General features: G+C 46.8%; 1 protein-coding gene across 2 annotated transcripts; it reads left to right on the forward strand.

Annotated features, from left to right (window-relative positions):
• Positions 1-7,179, forward strand: napba (N-ethylmaleimide-sensitive factor attachment protein, beta a). 2 transcript variants are annotated; one of them, XM_021585024.2, is made up of 10 exons: positions 1-283; positions 1,960-2,042; positions 2,128-2,244; positions 2,645-2,691; positions 2,924-3,001; positions 3,085-3,140; positions 3,347-3,431; positions 4,054-4,158; positions 5,621-5,689; positions 5,814-7,179. In XM_021585024.2, exons 1-10 carry the CDS (start codon positions 186-188, stop codon positions 5,964-5,966), a joined length of 891 nt encoding a protein of 296 aa, XP_021440699.1. In that variant the 5' UTR covers positions 1-185; the 3' UTR covers positions 5,967-7,179. The 2 variants fall into 2 exon arrangements, with proteins under 2 accessions (XP_021440699.1, XP_021440700.1); XM_021585025.2 differs by lacking the exons at positions 1-283; positions 1,960-2,042; positions 2,645-2,691 and having other exon boundaries at positions 2,137-2,244.
• Positions 7,180-16,523: the final 9,344 nt, after the last annotated feature.

A 16,523-nucleotide genomic window follows, 5' to 3' on the forward strand; every position in this document is an offset into this window, starting at 1 on the left:
CTTGTTGAAATGTTCTCCAGATCGATAGGTGGCGGTAATGCACCAAGAGGGAATCAATAGATAAAGTCATACGACCGAGGAGGACTCTCATCAGCACCATCTCTCGGAATCCATTCCCAGCTGAACGGATTCTGCGGAATATTTGTTTTTACCTTGTGGACGACACACACACAGCCCAAACAGCGATGGATACCTCCGGAAAAGAGAAGGAGGCCATGCAGCTGATGGCCGAAGCAGACAAGAAGGTCAAGTCCTCCGGCTCGTTCTTGGGAGGGATGTTCGGGTGAGATGAGATGCCCTGGTTCTCATGTAGCCTACCGAGTCAGTACACGAGCGTAGATTCACTACTGCTGCATCACGGCAAGGGGATGTGTCGATTTTTCTTGACATTGGACACAACACATCGCGAGTGTATTGGTTAGCTGTATGATGGTTAGGCCTATATTAATGTAATTATTATACGTATAATTTTGCAGTAGTGAGGGGGAGGATGACGGTCCTGTTTGTCGCAGTCAGGCCTCAGGGAAAATATGTGCTGTGCTCAGGTCTTCTGACAACATGTACCATTTTACCCCCAATTGGTAGTTACGGTCTTGTCCTATCGCTGCAACTCCCTTACGGACTCGGGAGAGGCGAAGGTCGAGAGCCATGCGTCCTCCAAAACACGACCCGCCAAGACGCACTGCTTCTTGCTCGCTTAACCCGGAAGCCAGCCGCACCAATGTGTGGGAGGAAACACCTACACATAGCGACCATATCAGCGTGCGTGCGCGGGACAGTGACATCCCGGCCGGCTTTATGGGACACCTGGTTGCTGCGACACAGCCCGGTTTGGAACCCGGATCTGTAGCGAACCGCTGCGCCACCCGGCCCGGGTTGTTGCTCATTAATGACAACAGTAAGGTGCTTATTGGTAGTGGCCCATAATATATTCTGCAGAACAGACATGGCTCTCTGACATATAGAGTAGGCCAGCTCTATTCATGAGATATTCAATATACTGAACAAAAATATAAACGCAACATGTAAAGTCTTGGTCCCATTTTTCATAAAAGATCACAGACATTTTCTATACCCACAGAAAGCATATTTTTCTCAAATTTTGTGCACAAATTAGTTTACATCCCTGTTAGTGAGCATTTAATTTCTAATTTCCCAAGATAATCCATCCACCTGACCAGTGTGGCATCTCAAGAATCAGATTAAACAGCACGATCATTACACCGGTGCACCTTGTGCTGGGGACAATAAAAAGCCACTCTAAAATGTGCAATTTTGTCTCACAACATGATGCCACAGATGTCACAAGTTTTAAGGGGGTGTGCAATTGGCATGCAGACTGCAGGAATGTCCATAAGAGCTGTTGCCAGAGAATGTAATGTTAATTTCTCTACCATAAGCCGCCTCCAACGTCATTTTAGAGAATTTGGCAGTTCATCCAACCGGCCTCACAACCACAGACTATGTGTGACCACGCCAGCGCAGGACCTCCACATACGGGTTCTTCAACTGTGGGATCATCTGAGGAGGGGAAGGGGGTGCTGAGGAGTATTTCTGTCTCTAATAAAGCTCTTTTGCGGGGAAAAACTCATTCTGATTGGCTGGGCCTGGCTCCCCAGTGGGTGGACCTGGCACCCAAGTGGGTGGGCCTATGCCCTATCAGGCCCACCCATGGCTGTGCCCCTGCCCAGTGATGTGAAATCTATGGATTAGGACCTAATTTATTTATTTCAATTGACTGATTTTCTTCTATGAAGTGTAACCCAGTAAAATCTTTGAAATTGTTGCGTGTTGCATTTATATTTTTGTTCAGTATAGATTTTCTTCAGTAGACAACGTTCAGTTTGCATCCTCCTGAATGAGACCCACTAGACAAAAACATATTTTCTGATGGTCCAGGTCTAGAACTCATATAACTTAGTGTTGTTAAACATTTGTGTGAATATCTGTGTATTTCAGGGGAAGTCACCACAAAGTAGAAGATGCATGTGAGATGTACGCCAGAGCAGCCAACATGTTCAAGATGGCCAAGAACTGGACCGGTGGGTCACTCACACACACACACACACAGCTGAAATTCTACATACGTTCCATAGATATGATCATTATGTGTTTGTGTGTGTGTAGCTGCTGGTAATGCGTTCTGTCAGGGGGCCCGGCTCCACATGCAGCTGCAGAATAAACTGGACTCAGCCACCAGCTTCGTCGACGCAGGAAACGCTTACAAGAAGGCTGATCCTCAGGGTAGGAACACACTCCAACAATACATACTAGACTATTTATTTATTTTACCTTTATTTAACTAGGCAAGTGAGTTAAGAACAAATTCTTATTTTCAATTACAGCCTAGGAACAGTGGGTTAACTGCCTTATTACTTTGTCAGCTCAGGGATTTGATCTTGCAACCTTTCAGTTACTGGCCCAACGCTCTAACCACCTGCCGCCCCAGAGGGCAAAGCCTCCCTAATAGTAGTCCCTACTAGTACATACTGTATGTTTCTGTCTGTGTTCTTTCTTTTTCACTCTCTCTGGTAGGAAAACCTAACCTCTCTTACTCCCTGCTCTCTCTTTCTCTATCTCTCTGCCCCCTTTCTTTTTCTCTTTCCCCTTCTTTCACTCCTCCCTCTCCCCATCTCTCCTTTAGAGGCTATCAACTGTATAAATGCAGCCATCGATATTTACACTGACATGGTAAGCCTGGTCCAACCCTTGAGCCCTGACCTCTAATTCCTAACCTGTGACCGCTAACCATACCACTGTCATCTTAACCTGCTTCACCCATTTCTATGTGCAATAGTGCATGTACTGTGTGTGAGGGGGCTTTGTTTTCCAGCCATCATTGGCTGATACCAACCGATTTGAAGGCTGATACAGTGTATATTCTAATGATTATGTATCAGTGTTGTCCACATGTGTATTACAGGGTAGGTTTACTATCGCAGCCAAACATCACATCACCATCGCAGAGGTGTACGAGTCTGAGCTGGTGGACATAGAGAAGGTACGGAACACGCACACACACACACTCACTCACATCTAACTCCTTATGAACAATACTTTACGTGTGTGTCTCCTGTTGCCCAGGCAATCGCCCACTATGAGCAGGCAGCCGATTATTATAAAGGGGAGGAGTCCAACAGGTGAGTATCCAGTGTTCTGTAGTATAAATGAATACTATACTATTCAGTTATGCTACACTCTACTACACCCAAATGCTTTTGTATTATACTACTCTAGTACTATTTATCACAGAGTTTAGGGTTCAGTGGGAGTCGTCATGAGGGGTTCCACAGAGCTCTATACTAGGACCTATGCTGTTCCTTATGTTTCTCTCTCTCTCTCTCAGTTCTGCTAACAAGTGTCTGCTGAAAGTGGGCCACTACAGCGCTCAGCTGGAGCAGTATCCGAAAGCCATTGAGATCTACGAGCAGGTGTGTATGTGTCTGCTATGCATGCATTTATTAGATTTTGTTTTAGCCCCTTTTTCTCCCCAAATTCGTGGTATCCAATTGTTAGTCGTTACTGTCTTGTCTCATCGCTACAACTCCCGAATTGGGGTTGTTGCATCTTCTTTTTTTACCCCCAATTGGTAGTTACGGTCTTGTCCTATCACTGCGACTCCCTTACGGACTTGGGAGAGACGAAGGTCGAGAGCCATGCGACCTCCGAAACACAACCCAACCAAGCCGCACTGCTTCTTAACACAGCACGCATCCAACCCGGAAGCCAGCCGCACCAATGTGTCGGAGGAAACACCGTACGCCTAGCAACCTGGTCAGCGTGCACTGCGCCCGGCCCGCCACAGGAGTCGCTAGTGCGCGATGAGAAAGGATATTCCTACTGGCCAAACCCTCCCTAACCCGGACGACGCTAGGCCAATTGTGCGCCGACCCATGGACCTCCCGGTCGGGGCCGGCTGCATCAGAGCCTGGGCTCGAACCCAGAGTCTCTGCGATGCATTGCATTAGACCACTGCACCACCCGGGAGGCGCATGAAATGTAAACAGCGCTCTCTGAGTAATGTAATGGTGTGTGTGTGTGTGTGTGTGTCAGGTGGCCACCAATACTATGGACAACCCCCTGCTGAAGTATAATGCCAAAGAGTACTTCTTTAAAGCCTCCCTCTGTCACTTCATTGTGGACGAACTCAACGCAAAGGTATTATTATCATTATTAATGGTAGTTTGTGTCTGTTTTAAAACAAGACACACAGAGTAGACATATACAGTGCCTTGCGAAAGTATTCGGCCCCCTTGAACTTTGCGACCTTTTGCCACATTTCAGGCTTCAAACATAAAGATATAAAACTGTATTTTTTTGTGAAGAATCAACAACAAGTGGGACACAATCATGAAGTGGAACGACATTTATTGGATATTTCAAACTTTTTTAACAAATCAAAAACTGAAAAATTGGGCGTGCAAAATTATTCAGCCCCTTTACTTTCAGTGCAGCAAACTCTCTCCAGAAGTTCAGTGAGGATCTCTGAATGATCCAATGTTGACCTAAATGACTAATGATGATAAATACAATCCACCTGTGTGTAATCAAGTCTCCGTATAAATGCACCTGCACTGTGATAGTCTCAGAGGTCCGTTAAAAGCGCAGAGAGCATCATGAAGAACAAGGAACACACCAGGCAGGTCCGAGATACTGTTTAAAGCCGGATTTGGATACAAAAAGAAGAAAGCCATTTCTTAAAGATATCCATAAAAAGTGTCGTTTAAAGTTTGCCACAAGCCACCTGGGAGACACACCAAACATGTGGAAGAAGGTGCTCTGGTCAGATGAAACCAAAATTGAACTTTTTGACAACAATGCAAAACGTTATGTTTGGCGTAAAAGCAACACAGCTCATCACCCTGAACCCCTTATCCCCACTGTCAAACATGGTGGTGGCAGCATCATGGTTTGGGCCTGCTTTTCTTCAGCAGGGACAGGGAAGATGGTTAAAATTGATGGGAAGATGGATGGAGCCAAATACAGGACCATTCTGGAAGAAAACCTGATGGAGTCGGCAAAAGACCTGAGACTGGGACGGAGATTTGTCTTCCAACAAGACAATGATCCAAAACATAAAGCAAAATCTACAATGGAATGGTTCAAAAATAAACATATCCAGGTGTTAGAATGGCCAAGTCAAAGTCCAGACCTGAATCCAATCGAGAATCTGTGGAAAAAACTGAAAACTGCTGTTCACAAATGCTCTCCATCCAACCTCACTGAGCTCGAGCTGTTTTGCAAGGAGGAATGGAAAAACATGTCAGTCTCTCGATGTGCAAAACTGATAGAGACATACCCCAAGCGACTTACAGCTGTAATCGCAGCAAAAGGTGGCGCTACAAAGTATTAACTTTTTCAGTTTTTGATTTGTTAAAAAAGTTTGAAATATCCAATAAATGTCGTTCCACTTCATGATTGTGTCCCACTTGTTGTTGATTCTTCACAAAAAAATACAGTTTTATATCTTTATGTTTGAAGCGTGAAATGTGGCAAAAGGTCGCAAAGTTCAAGGGGGCCGAATACTTTCGCAAGGCACTGTATCATTCAGATAATACAACTGAACCAAGAGAGTACCTGTCAATTATTAGTGATTACAAGTGTGTGTGTGTTTTTACAGCTGGCCATAGAGAAGTATGAGGAGATGTTTCCTGCTTTTGCAGACTCAAGAGAGTGCAAGCTGCTGAAGGTAGACATGATGAGCGCCTTTGTGTGTGTGTGTGTTAACGGACTTAACATTGCTTGTTTACCAGCATAGCTTCCTTCTTCACAAGCCCACACCCATCTCCCTCCCCCTCTCTGTCTCTCTGTAGAAGTTGCTGGATGCCCATGAGGAGCAGAACTGTGAGGCGTTTACTGAAGCTGTTAAAGAGTTTGACTCCATCTCTCGTCTGGACCAATGGCTCACCACCATGCTGCTCCGTATCAAGAAGACCATCCAAGGAGATGCTGGAGATCTCAAATAAAGAGAAAAGAGGGGTGGGTTGGGGGGAGGGATACAGGAGTGAGGGATAGAGAAAGATATGGGTAGGGAGAGAGGATGGAGAGATGAAAGGGATGGAGGAGAGATATAGGGTTAGGTCAGTGGTGTGAAGGGAGGCAGGTCTTTATGTGTTTGATGTGTTCAGTGTAAAGAACTCCATGACTGTAGTTCATCGTGTCTTACCATATCTCCCCTCAGACTCACACACTGTCAAAAACCTTAGCTGTTTAAACTTTACAAGTAGGAGTTACCCAGGAGTTGAAAAACCAGTTGACAAATTATTAGATACATAATAGTATAAATGTTTATACAACTTGATCTTTTAGTTAAGTAGGGTACTCTTACACTCATGTTTTTAATGTGAATCAGTACACTTTTTTTTTTTTTTTTACAGTGCACACTTAACCTTCCTAACATCTCCACTGAATATCTTCCCTTGATTGGACCCTGTACAGGTTCATGTTTTAACGTGTAGGGCTATACAGATAGTGTATGTAAAGATCGTGTGTGTGTGTGCATTCAATGTATCACATTGAAGCCAATATATCTGTGCCCGTGCTTGTTGTAGTTGTGTGTGTGTGTGTATATGTTTGTGTGTGTATGCATGTGTGTGAGCGAGAGAGAGAGAAACCAAAGGGAATGAACACTTGTTCTGTGGGTCATATAATGGTATGTTAATAATTCTTGTCAAATCGGAGTCCTCTGTTCTAAAAGTGTTTCTATTGATTATTCTCCTATGAAAATATGTATATATGTTTGAACCCTTTACTTTCCTCTCCTCTTGCCCCTCCCTCATATCACAATACTACTCCCTACACACTTCTCCCCTCACCCCTAGACAATCCTCCTAGCCCCTACACACTTCCCTTAACCCCTGGACCCTTATGCACTACCCCGTAGACATGTCCCCTAGCCCGCTAGACACTAGTGATCTGAAAGAAATTGGATAGGTATAAGCACACATTCAATTCTATCAGATCGACACAGGTGTTAGGAGTCAGAGGTTAGGGGAAGTGTCTGTGTTGTAGTGTGTTGCTGTGTTGTGCTTTTGTGCTGTGTGTGTGTTCCTCTCAGCATGTTGCCATGGTAATGATGTGTGTGTTCAGTGTTATTGTCAAAAAGGTTAACTCAATGTATCACTATGTTCATTATCCCGTGCATAATGTACAAAAAAATTAAACTTCAACAAACTTGCATTTGCTGCCTTGTGTGTGTGTGAGAAAGAGAGAGAGATGGATCTATGTAAGGGATAATCAACGAGGAGCTATGCATTCTATGGAAAATAATGAACAACGTGGAAGGTGTGTTCCACGACACACTAGCAGAGTAGCCTATATAAACGAGCTGGTGTGCAAGGTCCGTGGATTACAATATATAAAGTTATTTATTATTTATTTTGTAAAACTAGAAGAGGAAGCCAACTATTGAGATGGAAAAGAGATGAAAGAAGGCAAGGGAGCACCATCACGTGTCTTCTCTCCTCGTCTCTAAACTCCAGCCTTTCCCCCTCATCTCCTCTTCTTACTGCATGTGCCACCAAGCTCAACAGAAACAGGACAGTTGATGCTCATGTACAATAGGCCTGTGTTTGTTTGTAGGCTGTGCTAACACCATAATGCAGATCTTGTCTTACTGGTTTCATATAGGGTCTCAACAGTATCCCTGTATTCTAGGTGTTCCATCTAAAATATAGGCTAATATTGTAGAATCTGTATGACCTCTCAACAGTGTTTCTGTGTTCTAGGTGCTTCCTGTCTCACGGTAGGTTCTGTGTTCATGCTACAGCCCCCCCCCCTTCCCACGTTCCTATGGGAACCCAGAGGCGCTGCTCCGAGCCCGGTGTCGGCGGCTACCAGCAAATGGAGCCCGATGCCTGTTCCGACAGCTGGTGCTGGCCGTGGCACATTGCCATGACAACGGACTGGTGCTTTGAGACCTCAAGCTGAATAAGTTTGTCTTCAAGAACAAGGAGAATTGCGTGTGAGTGTGTGTAGGCATGTGTTTGTGCGTGCATGCATCACTCAAAGTGTTTTCCTTGTTTGTGTGTGTGTGTCAGAACCTTGTTGATGCTGGAGAGCTTGGATGATGCAGTCATAATGCAGGAAGGAAACCCCTCCCACTATTGCAGCCCAGGACCTGGGGATGTCTCTGGCCTCTGTGGGTCTGTGCTCCGGCTACAGATGTCTGGTCTCTAGGAATAATGCTCCATCCGCTGCTATTGGGCTGCTACCCTGTTGGGGAATGGACAAACAGAAGGGGGGGCATACTAACCTCGCAGGCTCGCTGTCTGATACGCTCAGCCCTGCATTTTAACCCCACCCTCCGCCTCTCTGCATTCGAGCTTCTCACACACATACACAGGCACACACACACAGTCACATACACCAGATCAGACTATACCTACCTGACACGCACATGCACATGCACGGGCGCACAAACACACACACACACTCCATATAAAGCAACACCAATAAAGGATCACATTTGTATGGAATTTTGTTATTTTATTTTATGCTATTTTTAATAACACTATTATTATAGTTGTATATATTGTTGATGAACTTCCACCCTAGTTGAATCAAAGAGTTAGTAGACCGGCCATGTTGTGCGCTGAAGATGGGGAGCGGGAGTAGACGTGACAGTACCTCTCCACAACATGCAGCTCCAGCCGCAGGATGACGCCGGCCATTAGTACTGGCTCGAGGGCAAGGAGCGGGCCGTTCCGGATGGCGGAGATAGAAATCCCGGACGATGTTGGGGTCCAGGATGTCAGCCACCGGGACCCAACAGCTCTCCTTCTTGACCGTACCCCTCCCAGTCCACCAGGTACTGAAGCCGACCCCCATGACATCAGGGGTCCAGTAGGGACTAGACGGCATAGGCGGGGGTCCCATCGATGTCCAGGGGAAGCGGAGGGGTGTCATGGGGGATGGCATCAGCCAGGGGACCAGGAACCACCAGCCTGAGGAGGGAAACATGAAAAGAGGGTGAGATCCGGTAGTTGGTGGGGAGTTGTAACCGACATGTTACCTTGTTGGCCCTCTGGAGGACCTTGAAGGGCCCCACAAACCCGGGGGCTCAGCTTCCGGCAGGGCAGGTGGAGCGAGAGGTTCTTGGTAGAGCCAGACGCAATCACCAGGATGGAACACGGGAGCCTCATTGCGGTGGCGATCCACCTGCTCCTTCTGGTAGCGAACAGCGCGCTGGAGCCTCACGTGGGCAGCGTTCCAAACTTCCTTTGCATGCCGGAACCACTCGTCCATCGCAGGGGCTTTGGTCTGGCTCGGGGTCCACAAGGCCAGGGCTGGCTGATATCCCAGGACGCACTGGAAGGGAGTCAGCCCGGTGGAGGAGTGACGAAGGGAGTTCTGGGCGTACTCCGCCCAGTGCGTCCTGGGATATCAGCCAGCCCTGGCCTTGTGGACCCCGAGCCAGACCAAAGCCCCTGCGATGGACGAGTGGTTCCGGCATGCAAAGGAAGTTTGGAACGCTGCCCACGTGAGGCTCCAGCGCGCTGTTCGCAGTGACTCCTAAGGAACCTCCCCAGCTCCTGGTTGGTCCTCTCCACCTGCCAGTTGGACTAAGGCCAGTACCCGAATGTGAGGCTGGCCGTGGCCCCAGCTTCTCCACAAAGGCTCTCCAGACCCGCGACGTGAATTTGGGTCCACGTTCGGAGACGATGTCCTCCGGAAGGCCATAATGCTGGAAGACCTACTGGAACAGTGCCTCAGCAACCTGGAGGGCGGTAGGGAGACAAGAGAGAGGGATAAAACAGGAGGATGTAGAGAATCTGTCCACAACAACCATAATAGTGGTGAATCCATCAGACGGAGGGAGATCAGTTACGAATTCTATGGACAAATGGGACCAAGCCCGCCTAGGCATCATATGAATGATCATCTCAGAGCTATAGCAGTACCTATACTTTCCAAAGCTGGGGAAATTTGGTTTGGGCACATATGGAGCAGGAGTTGACATAGTGGGCGACGTCCTGCGCCATGGTGGGCCACCAGTACTTTGCGGAGATGGATTGAATGGTGTGGGTGATACCTGGGTGTCCAGCGGCGAGAGATGTGTGCGCCCAGGTCAACAGTCGGTCTCGTAACCCCGTGGGGATGTAGATGCACTCAGGATGGCAGGTAGCAGGTGTGGGTTCCCTCTCCAAAGCCTGGCGGATGTCCACATCTACTTCCCAAAACACGGGGCAAACAATTTTGCCTGCCTCAATAACAACGCCTTTTGCCTATACTTTAGCCTATCAGATTTCCTGTTATCTACCTATTGCCTGATCTCCCGGACTAAGTTACTAGCTTTTACCCTGCCTGTACTGTTGCCCTTTTGGACCCCCTGTGTATGACCTTCTGCCTACCCTTGGACCCAGCTACCTGCCTCCTCCTGTGGTACTTTGCAATCAACACCTGCTGCGCCCTGCGCTTGAAACCAGCTCTCTGTCTCCCTTCGTGTTCATTATAGACAGGTGATCACTGGCCTGCCTCTCTGCCCCAGTGCATCCTGGGTTGGGATGCATCGGACACCGCTGAAGCTGGTGCCCCTCCTGGCCGCAATAGGAACACAGTCCCATGTCTCCGGCGACACCGCTCTGCAAAAGAGAGGTGTTTGGCCCCTACCTCCATGGGTTCACGCTCTGCCGCAGGATGGCCAAAGGAGAATGGCGAGGAGAGATGGGCGAAATAGAGGGAGCACTGGAGTAGGTAGCCACGGCATTTGGATGGAGTCCTGTCATACTTGTCCATGAGGGACATTCGGGCATCGCCTCCCTGGGTGGACTGCTGGGTAGGCTAGGGGGCTGGCTTGCTGAGACGACTCGTGGTAGGAGGCCCTCCGCTAGTTGGAGGCGAAACCTCTCGGGTGGTGTCGAGGCAGTGGAGGACCTCATCCATAGCCGCACTCAGTTTCGTCATCTGATCGTGGTGTTGGCAAAGTAGGTATCCCTATTCACCGACAGTCTGGGAGATCTCTTTATCTTCTGCTGGTTCCATAATTATTGAGGCAGTATTCTGTAACGTATGCGCTTGGAGTCAGGAAGCAGGTGCAGAAGGTGAGTTTAATAAACATGAACAAGCCAAATAATCAAAAAGGGAGTAGAGTACTGAATGTGAACAAAACCAATACTGCCTGATGACTGAGGGCTAAGTAAAGGGAGAGTAATCAAGGTGATGAAGTCCAGGTGTGCGTAATGATGGGGAGCAGATGTGGGTAATGATGGTGCCTGGACCGGTGGTTAGTAGACCAGCGACGTTGTGCGCTGGAGAGGGGGAGCGGGAGTAGGTGTGACAGACTGCATGAATGTCAACTTAACTCTTGAGTTTCTGTGTTGTACCATTTAATGTTTCCTATTGTTACAATCAACATTATAAAAATGCATTCTATTCCATGAGCCACATCAGAATAATATAAATGTATAACTGAGTATTTTTTTTGAGACGTCAGACTACATAAAGATCCTATAAATCACATGTAATTCTGTGACTCTATGCCAATGACTGTATATAGTATATACTGTACAGTATGAAGCTCTACCATCTGTATAATCATAGATAGAACAATGAGTCAGATATTTAACCAGATGTATAAATGTGAAGCATCGCATTGGCGTTTCTACTCACTACCAAATATTGTGATGCCAGTGTCCGGCAGTGAGAGAAGATGGAGCGAGATAGAATTTGTCCGACATTCTGCAAATTTCGATAAGACATTTGATCACCATACAGTTTTCTGTTTCCACAACAAGAATCTGTAACAAACCGAGTGGACTACGTTTTCTAGAATGCACACTCACACTTCACAGAGTAGGCGTTCTCTAACAGAAATCTCACTAGCTTGTGCTTGGCTCTGCCCAACTCCTTGCTTGTTCTGCCCGCTATGATTAATTTGGAGGTCAAAGAGAGAGACAGAGGAAGAGGGTGAGCTTGAGTATGGGAAAAATTGTGGGAAAAAGAGAGATGGTTTGTCGAAGAAGAATGTTAGAAAGTAGGAGCAGAATGAGCCGTAAGCCATATCGAGGTCTGGAGGAGAAATGGAAGTTAATGAGGGCAATTTATTGGAGGAGGCAGGGTCGGTGAAGTCCTCAGAGCCAGTTATATGTCAGTTATCCTGTACGAGCTTATGTGCCAAATACATTAAGTTTTTACAGGTGCCAAGCTTATGGGCATGTGGCAGCAATGTGTAGGAGGGAGGTTCTTAGGTGTGAGAAGTGTGCAGTAGGGCTTGAGACAAAGGAAGGTGTAGCAATGGGGAATGAAGCGGTATGTGCTAATTGTAGGGATGCCCATGGGGCTGAAGATCCGAAATGTCCGGTGTGAGAGAAGCAGGTTGAGGTTACAAGGGTTAGAGTAAAGCAGAGGGTGTCGTATGCTGAGGTAGTGAAGAAAGTTGAGGAAAATTGGTCAAGGGGGAGGGATCCTGAGAGGATTCATGTGAGTACCCAGTTAGCAATGAGCAATCGGGAGGCTGTCTTCCCTTCAGAGTGGTCGCACACCGTGCAACAGCTTTTTTTACTCATCATTCACAGGGCGCCTGTCAAGCGGCAGCTGTGCTCCTGCCGTTCACGTGCCATTTTCCTCACACAGCCCACCCACCCATGACCCGCCCTCCTCCCGACTGGCGACACTACTGCTGCTAGCGGAAGGCAAGAAGATTTTTCAACATAATGCCAGCGGCATGCCTTCTCCCTATCGCCACTTATTTTTGTAAATATTTTTTGCTTTTTATTAATCAAGGTACATTGGATGCCATGTTCATTTGGAAAATTACTGTAAAATAAAATGTGTGCAAAATACTGTATATCTGTCACGCCCTGACCTTAGAGATCCTTTTTATGTCTCTCTTTTGGTTTGGTCAGGGTTGTGAGTTGGAGTGGGCATTCAATGTTTTGTGTTTCTATGATTTTCTATTTCTATGTTTTGGCCGGGTATGGTAATCAATCAGGGACAGCTGTCTATCGTTGTCTCTGATTGGGAACAATACTTAGGTACCCTTTTTCCCCACCTGTGTTTGTGGGAGGTTAACTTTGTTAACCCACGTATTATTTTGTCGGCGTCATTCCGAATAAAAGAGAAAATGTACGCTCACCACGCTGCACCTTGGTCCAGTTCTTTTAACGGCCGTGACAAAACCTCCCACCACCAAAGGACCAAGCAGCTTGGTAAAGAGGACTCCTGGACATGGGAGGAGCTCCTGGATGGTAAGGGACCCTGGAGGCAGGCTGGGGAGTATCGCCGTCCACGGGAGGAACTGGAGGCAGCTAAGGCGGAGAGGCAACATTATGAGGGAACACAGCTGGCAAGGAAGCCCGAGAGGCAGCCCCCCCCAAAAAAATGGGGGGGGGGGGGGGGGGGGCACATGGTGAGGGTGGCTGAGTCAGGTTGGAGACCTGAGCCAACTCCCCGTGCTTACCGTGGCGAGCATGTGGCTGGTCAGGCCCCGTGCTATGGGGTGATGCGCACTGTGTCGAGACTGAGCATTCACAGGCCGGTGTGCTCGGTGCCAGCATCCCGCATTTGCCGGGTGGAAGCGGGCATCCAGCCAGAACGGGTGGTGCCAGCTCTGCACTCGAGACCGCCAGTGTGCCTCCACAGCCCAGTGTATCCAGTGCCTCGGCCAAGGAATAGGCCTCCTGTATGTCTCCCAGACCCAGGTCTCCTGTGTGTCTCCCCAGCCCGGTGAGTCCTGTGCCTGCGCCCAGCCCGGCGTCTCCAGAGTCGCCCTCCAGCCAGGCGCCTCCAGTCGCCCTCCAGTCCGTGGCCCGCGGCGAAGATCCCCGCACCAGAGGTGCCACCAAAGTGGGGTGAGCCAGCGGTGGAGCGGGGTCTGCGTCCCGCACCTGAGCCGCCGCTGAAAGTATATACGTAGAGTATAAAACTTTAAGAACACCTTCCTAATATTGAGTTGGAGCTTCAATTCGTCGGGGCATGGCCTCTACAAGGTGTCGAAAGCATTCCACAGGGATACTGGTCCATGTTGACGCCAATACTTCCCACAGTTAAGTCAAGTTGTCTGGATGTCTTTTGGGTGGTGGACCATTCTTGATGTGTACAGAATATGAATAAATGGTAAGTGTGTGGTGCAGTAGTCAGTCCAGGGTTCAGTTGTTGGATTAGTCTTGTGGCTTGGGAAAAGGGGCTGGCTTTGACACAGGGTGGTCTGAGACTTGATGTTGACCTTCCTTGCAGTGGATCCATCTCCCCTGTGCACTGCCAACACAATCAGAGTCCCCTTTCAGGTACTGGGTGATCTGAATCTGGACCCCTTCATCCGTGGCATCCCGGGTTGCAGGGTTCTTCCGAATGGCTCCTATACACAAAGAAAGAACATGGAGTTACAGTTGAATACCACATGGTCTTAAACACGTTTAAGAATTTACTTAAGTACACAAAACAAATGTAACACATTTAATATCAAATCTTACTGTGAAGAATGGTCATCAGAAACAAGTTCCTGAAACAGGCCTCATCCCCTGCCCAGGCGGCGGTGATGGGAAGACTGTTTGACAGAATGCAAGGTAGCATCTGCCACACTGTCGACTTCAGGTCCTTGGCACCCATTATAGCCAGAAACCTAAGATACAAAATGCAAGAGAAATATTTGTGGTGACAGTTTAAAGACTGATTGCAGATATTTTCAATAAGTATTTACATTTAAGTTGGTAACAGTTATGTTCTTTCCTTCATGTCTGCCGCCCAAACTTGGCACGTTTGGCCCGTTGTCCACCATCTGTTTCCAACCTGCAGAAGTCCTATCTGGCCAACCGGTCCTATCTGGCCAACCGGTCCAATCTGGCCAGTTCAACTTCCTGTGTATAGTGAACCACAAAGGCCAGCATTCACAGCGAATGCAGAAACCACTCCAGTAGGTAGATGGGACGTGCCCATGAATTTGGTTCATGGTATTGTTTACTTCAAACGACCAACACATAGTAATCTGAGAAATGTTTTCTTGCACTTAAAAAAAAAACGTTTGTTTTTCCACTAAGGTTTGTCATCATGCCCGTGTGGTGTTCTGTCTCAAGGTGTTACTTACAAACAAGCGCGAAATTGAGTTATTTTTCACCATTCTACCTACCAGGGTTTTATCCAGATGCTGCCTGTGGTCTGCGGCTATCAAGAATTATGTTTATGGTGACCAAAGATTAGAAGGATTTTCAGGCTGAACGGATTTTAGACGACAGCTGAGAAGTGATGTGATACCTTCACAACAAAACAGGAATATTCTTGATTAGAAGTAACGTAATGTTATCTGGACTAAGTAAATAACCTACGTTTGCTAATTTAGTCCTGGTAGTCACTGCTAAACGGGTAACGTTAGTTACCTTCAGCAGAGTAAACGTGTTTGTCTTTTCACTCTAGTTTTGACTAACGTTAGCAAATAAGAATAACTCAATTTAGTATCCATCTATTCTACCCTTGTATGGAAAACATTCTGTTACTAAAAATATAATTGTCGATATAGCTAACTCACCCTTGGTGTGTTGGTAGTAATTATGAATGTGTATAAATTGTCTATAGTTGGTTACAGAATATGTGAGCGGAGTTGAGCTGTCGAAAATCCCGCTCATGGAGCACAGCTCCGCACTCACAGGGGAAAAAAAACTGCCGTTCCAAATTAATTGAAAACCCCCAATTTAACCAACACCCATCTATTTTTGTGACTACCTTGACCTACGTTTTGGTTTTGAATTATTCAAACCAAACCATGGGATTTGAATTAAGTATTTTAATAAACATGAAATGGTGAATGTATGAAGTGGTCATTTTAAATAAGCTAAATGTCATATTAAACAGCAAATAAACACTAAATAGGTCAGGAGCCAGACAGGGAGCCAAAATACATTTATTTTGGTTATATTATTTCAATTATAAACTGGGTGGTTCAAGCCCTGAATGCTGACTGACAGCTGTGGTATATGTATACCACGGTATGACCAACATTTTTTTTTTACTGCTCTAACTACGTTGGTAACCAGTTTATAATAGCAATAAGGTACTTCAGGGGGTTTGTGATATATGGCCAATATACCACGGCTAAGGGCTATGTCCAGGCAATGTCTTGTGCCTAAGAACAGCCCTTAGCCGTGGTATATTGGCCATATACCACACCCCCTCCTGCCTTATTGCTTAATTATATCAAGGCTTATAGCCTACAAAGAAATACATTGTAAAGCATTTGCGAGTGTGCCAACTGGATGCTTCACATTTATACATCCGGTGAAATATCTGTCTCCTTGTTCTGTGTATTCATTGTTCTATTTGTGACAATAGAAAGTCGAATTGAGTTAATGCGCACTTCAGAGTAGCCATCCACTATGGAAATATGTCTGCTAGAATGCGCCAATAGGATCTTGCTATCTCGTGCTTGACTCTGCCCACTATGACTATAGATCGGCAGGTAAGGGTGCTCTGGCTACATGTTCTTTACTTTTTTTAAAGATTTATTTTTAAATGTAACCTTTTTAACTAGGCAAGTCAAGTTTTATTGGTCTCAAATACATGGTTAGCAGATGTTATTGCTAGTGTAGCGAAAT

Source organism: Oncorhynchus mykiss, chromosome 25, assembly GCF_013265735.2.
Source record: "Oncorhynchus mykiss isolate Arlee chromosome 25, USDA_OmykA_1.1, whole genome shotgun sequence".
Lineage (NCBI taxonomy): Eukaryota > Metazoa > Chordata > Actinopteri > Salmoniformes > Salmonidae > Oncorhynchus > Oncorhynchus mykiss.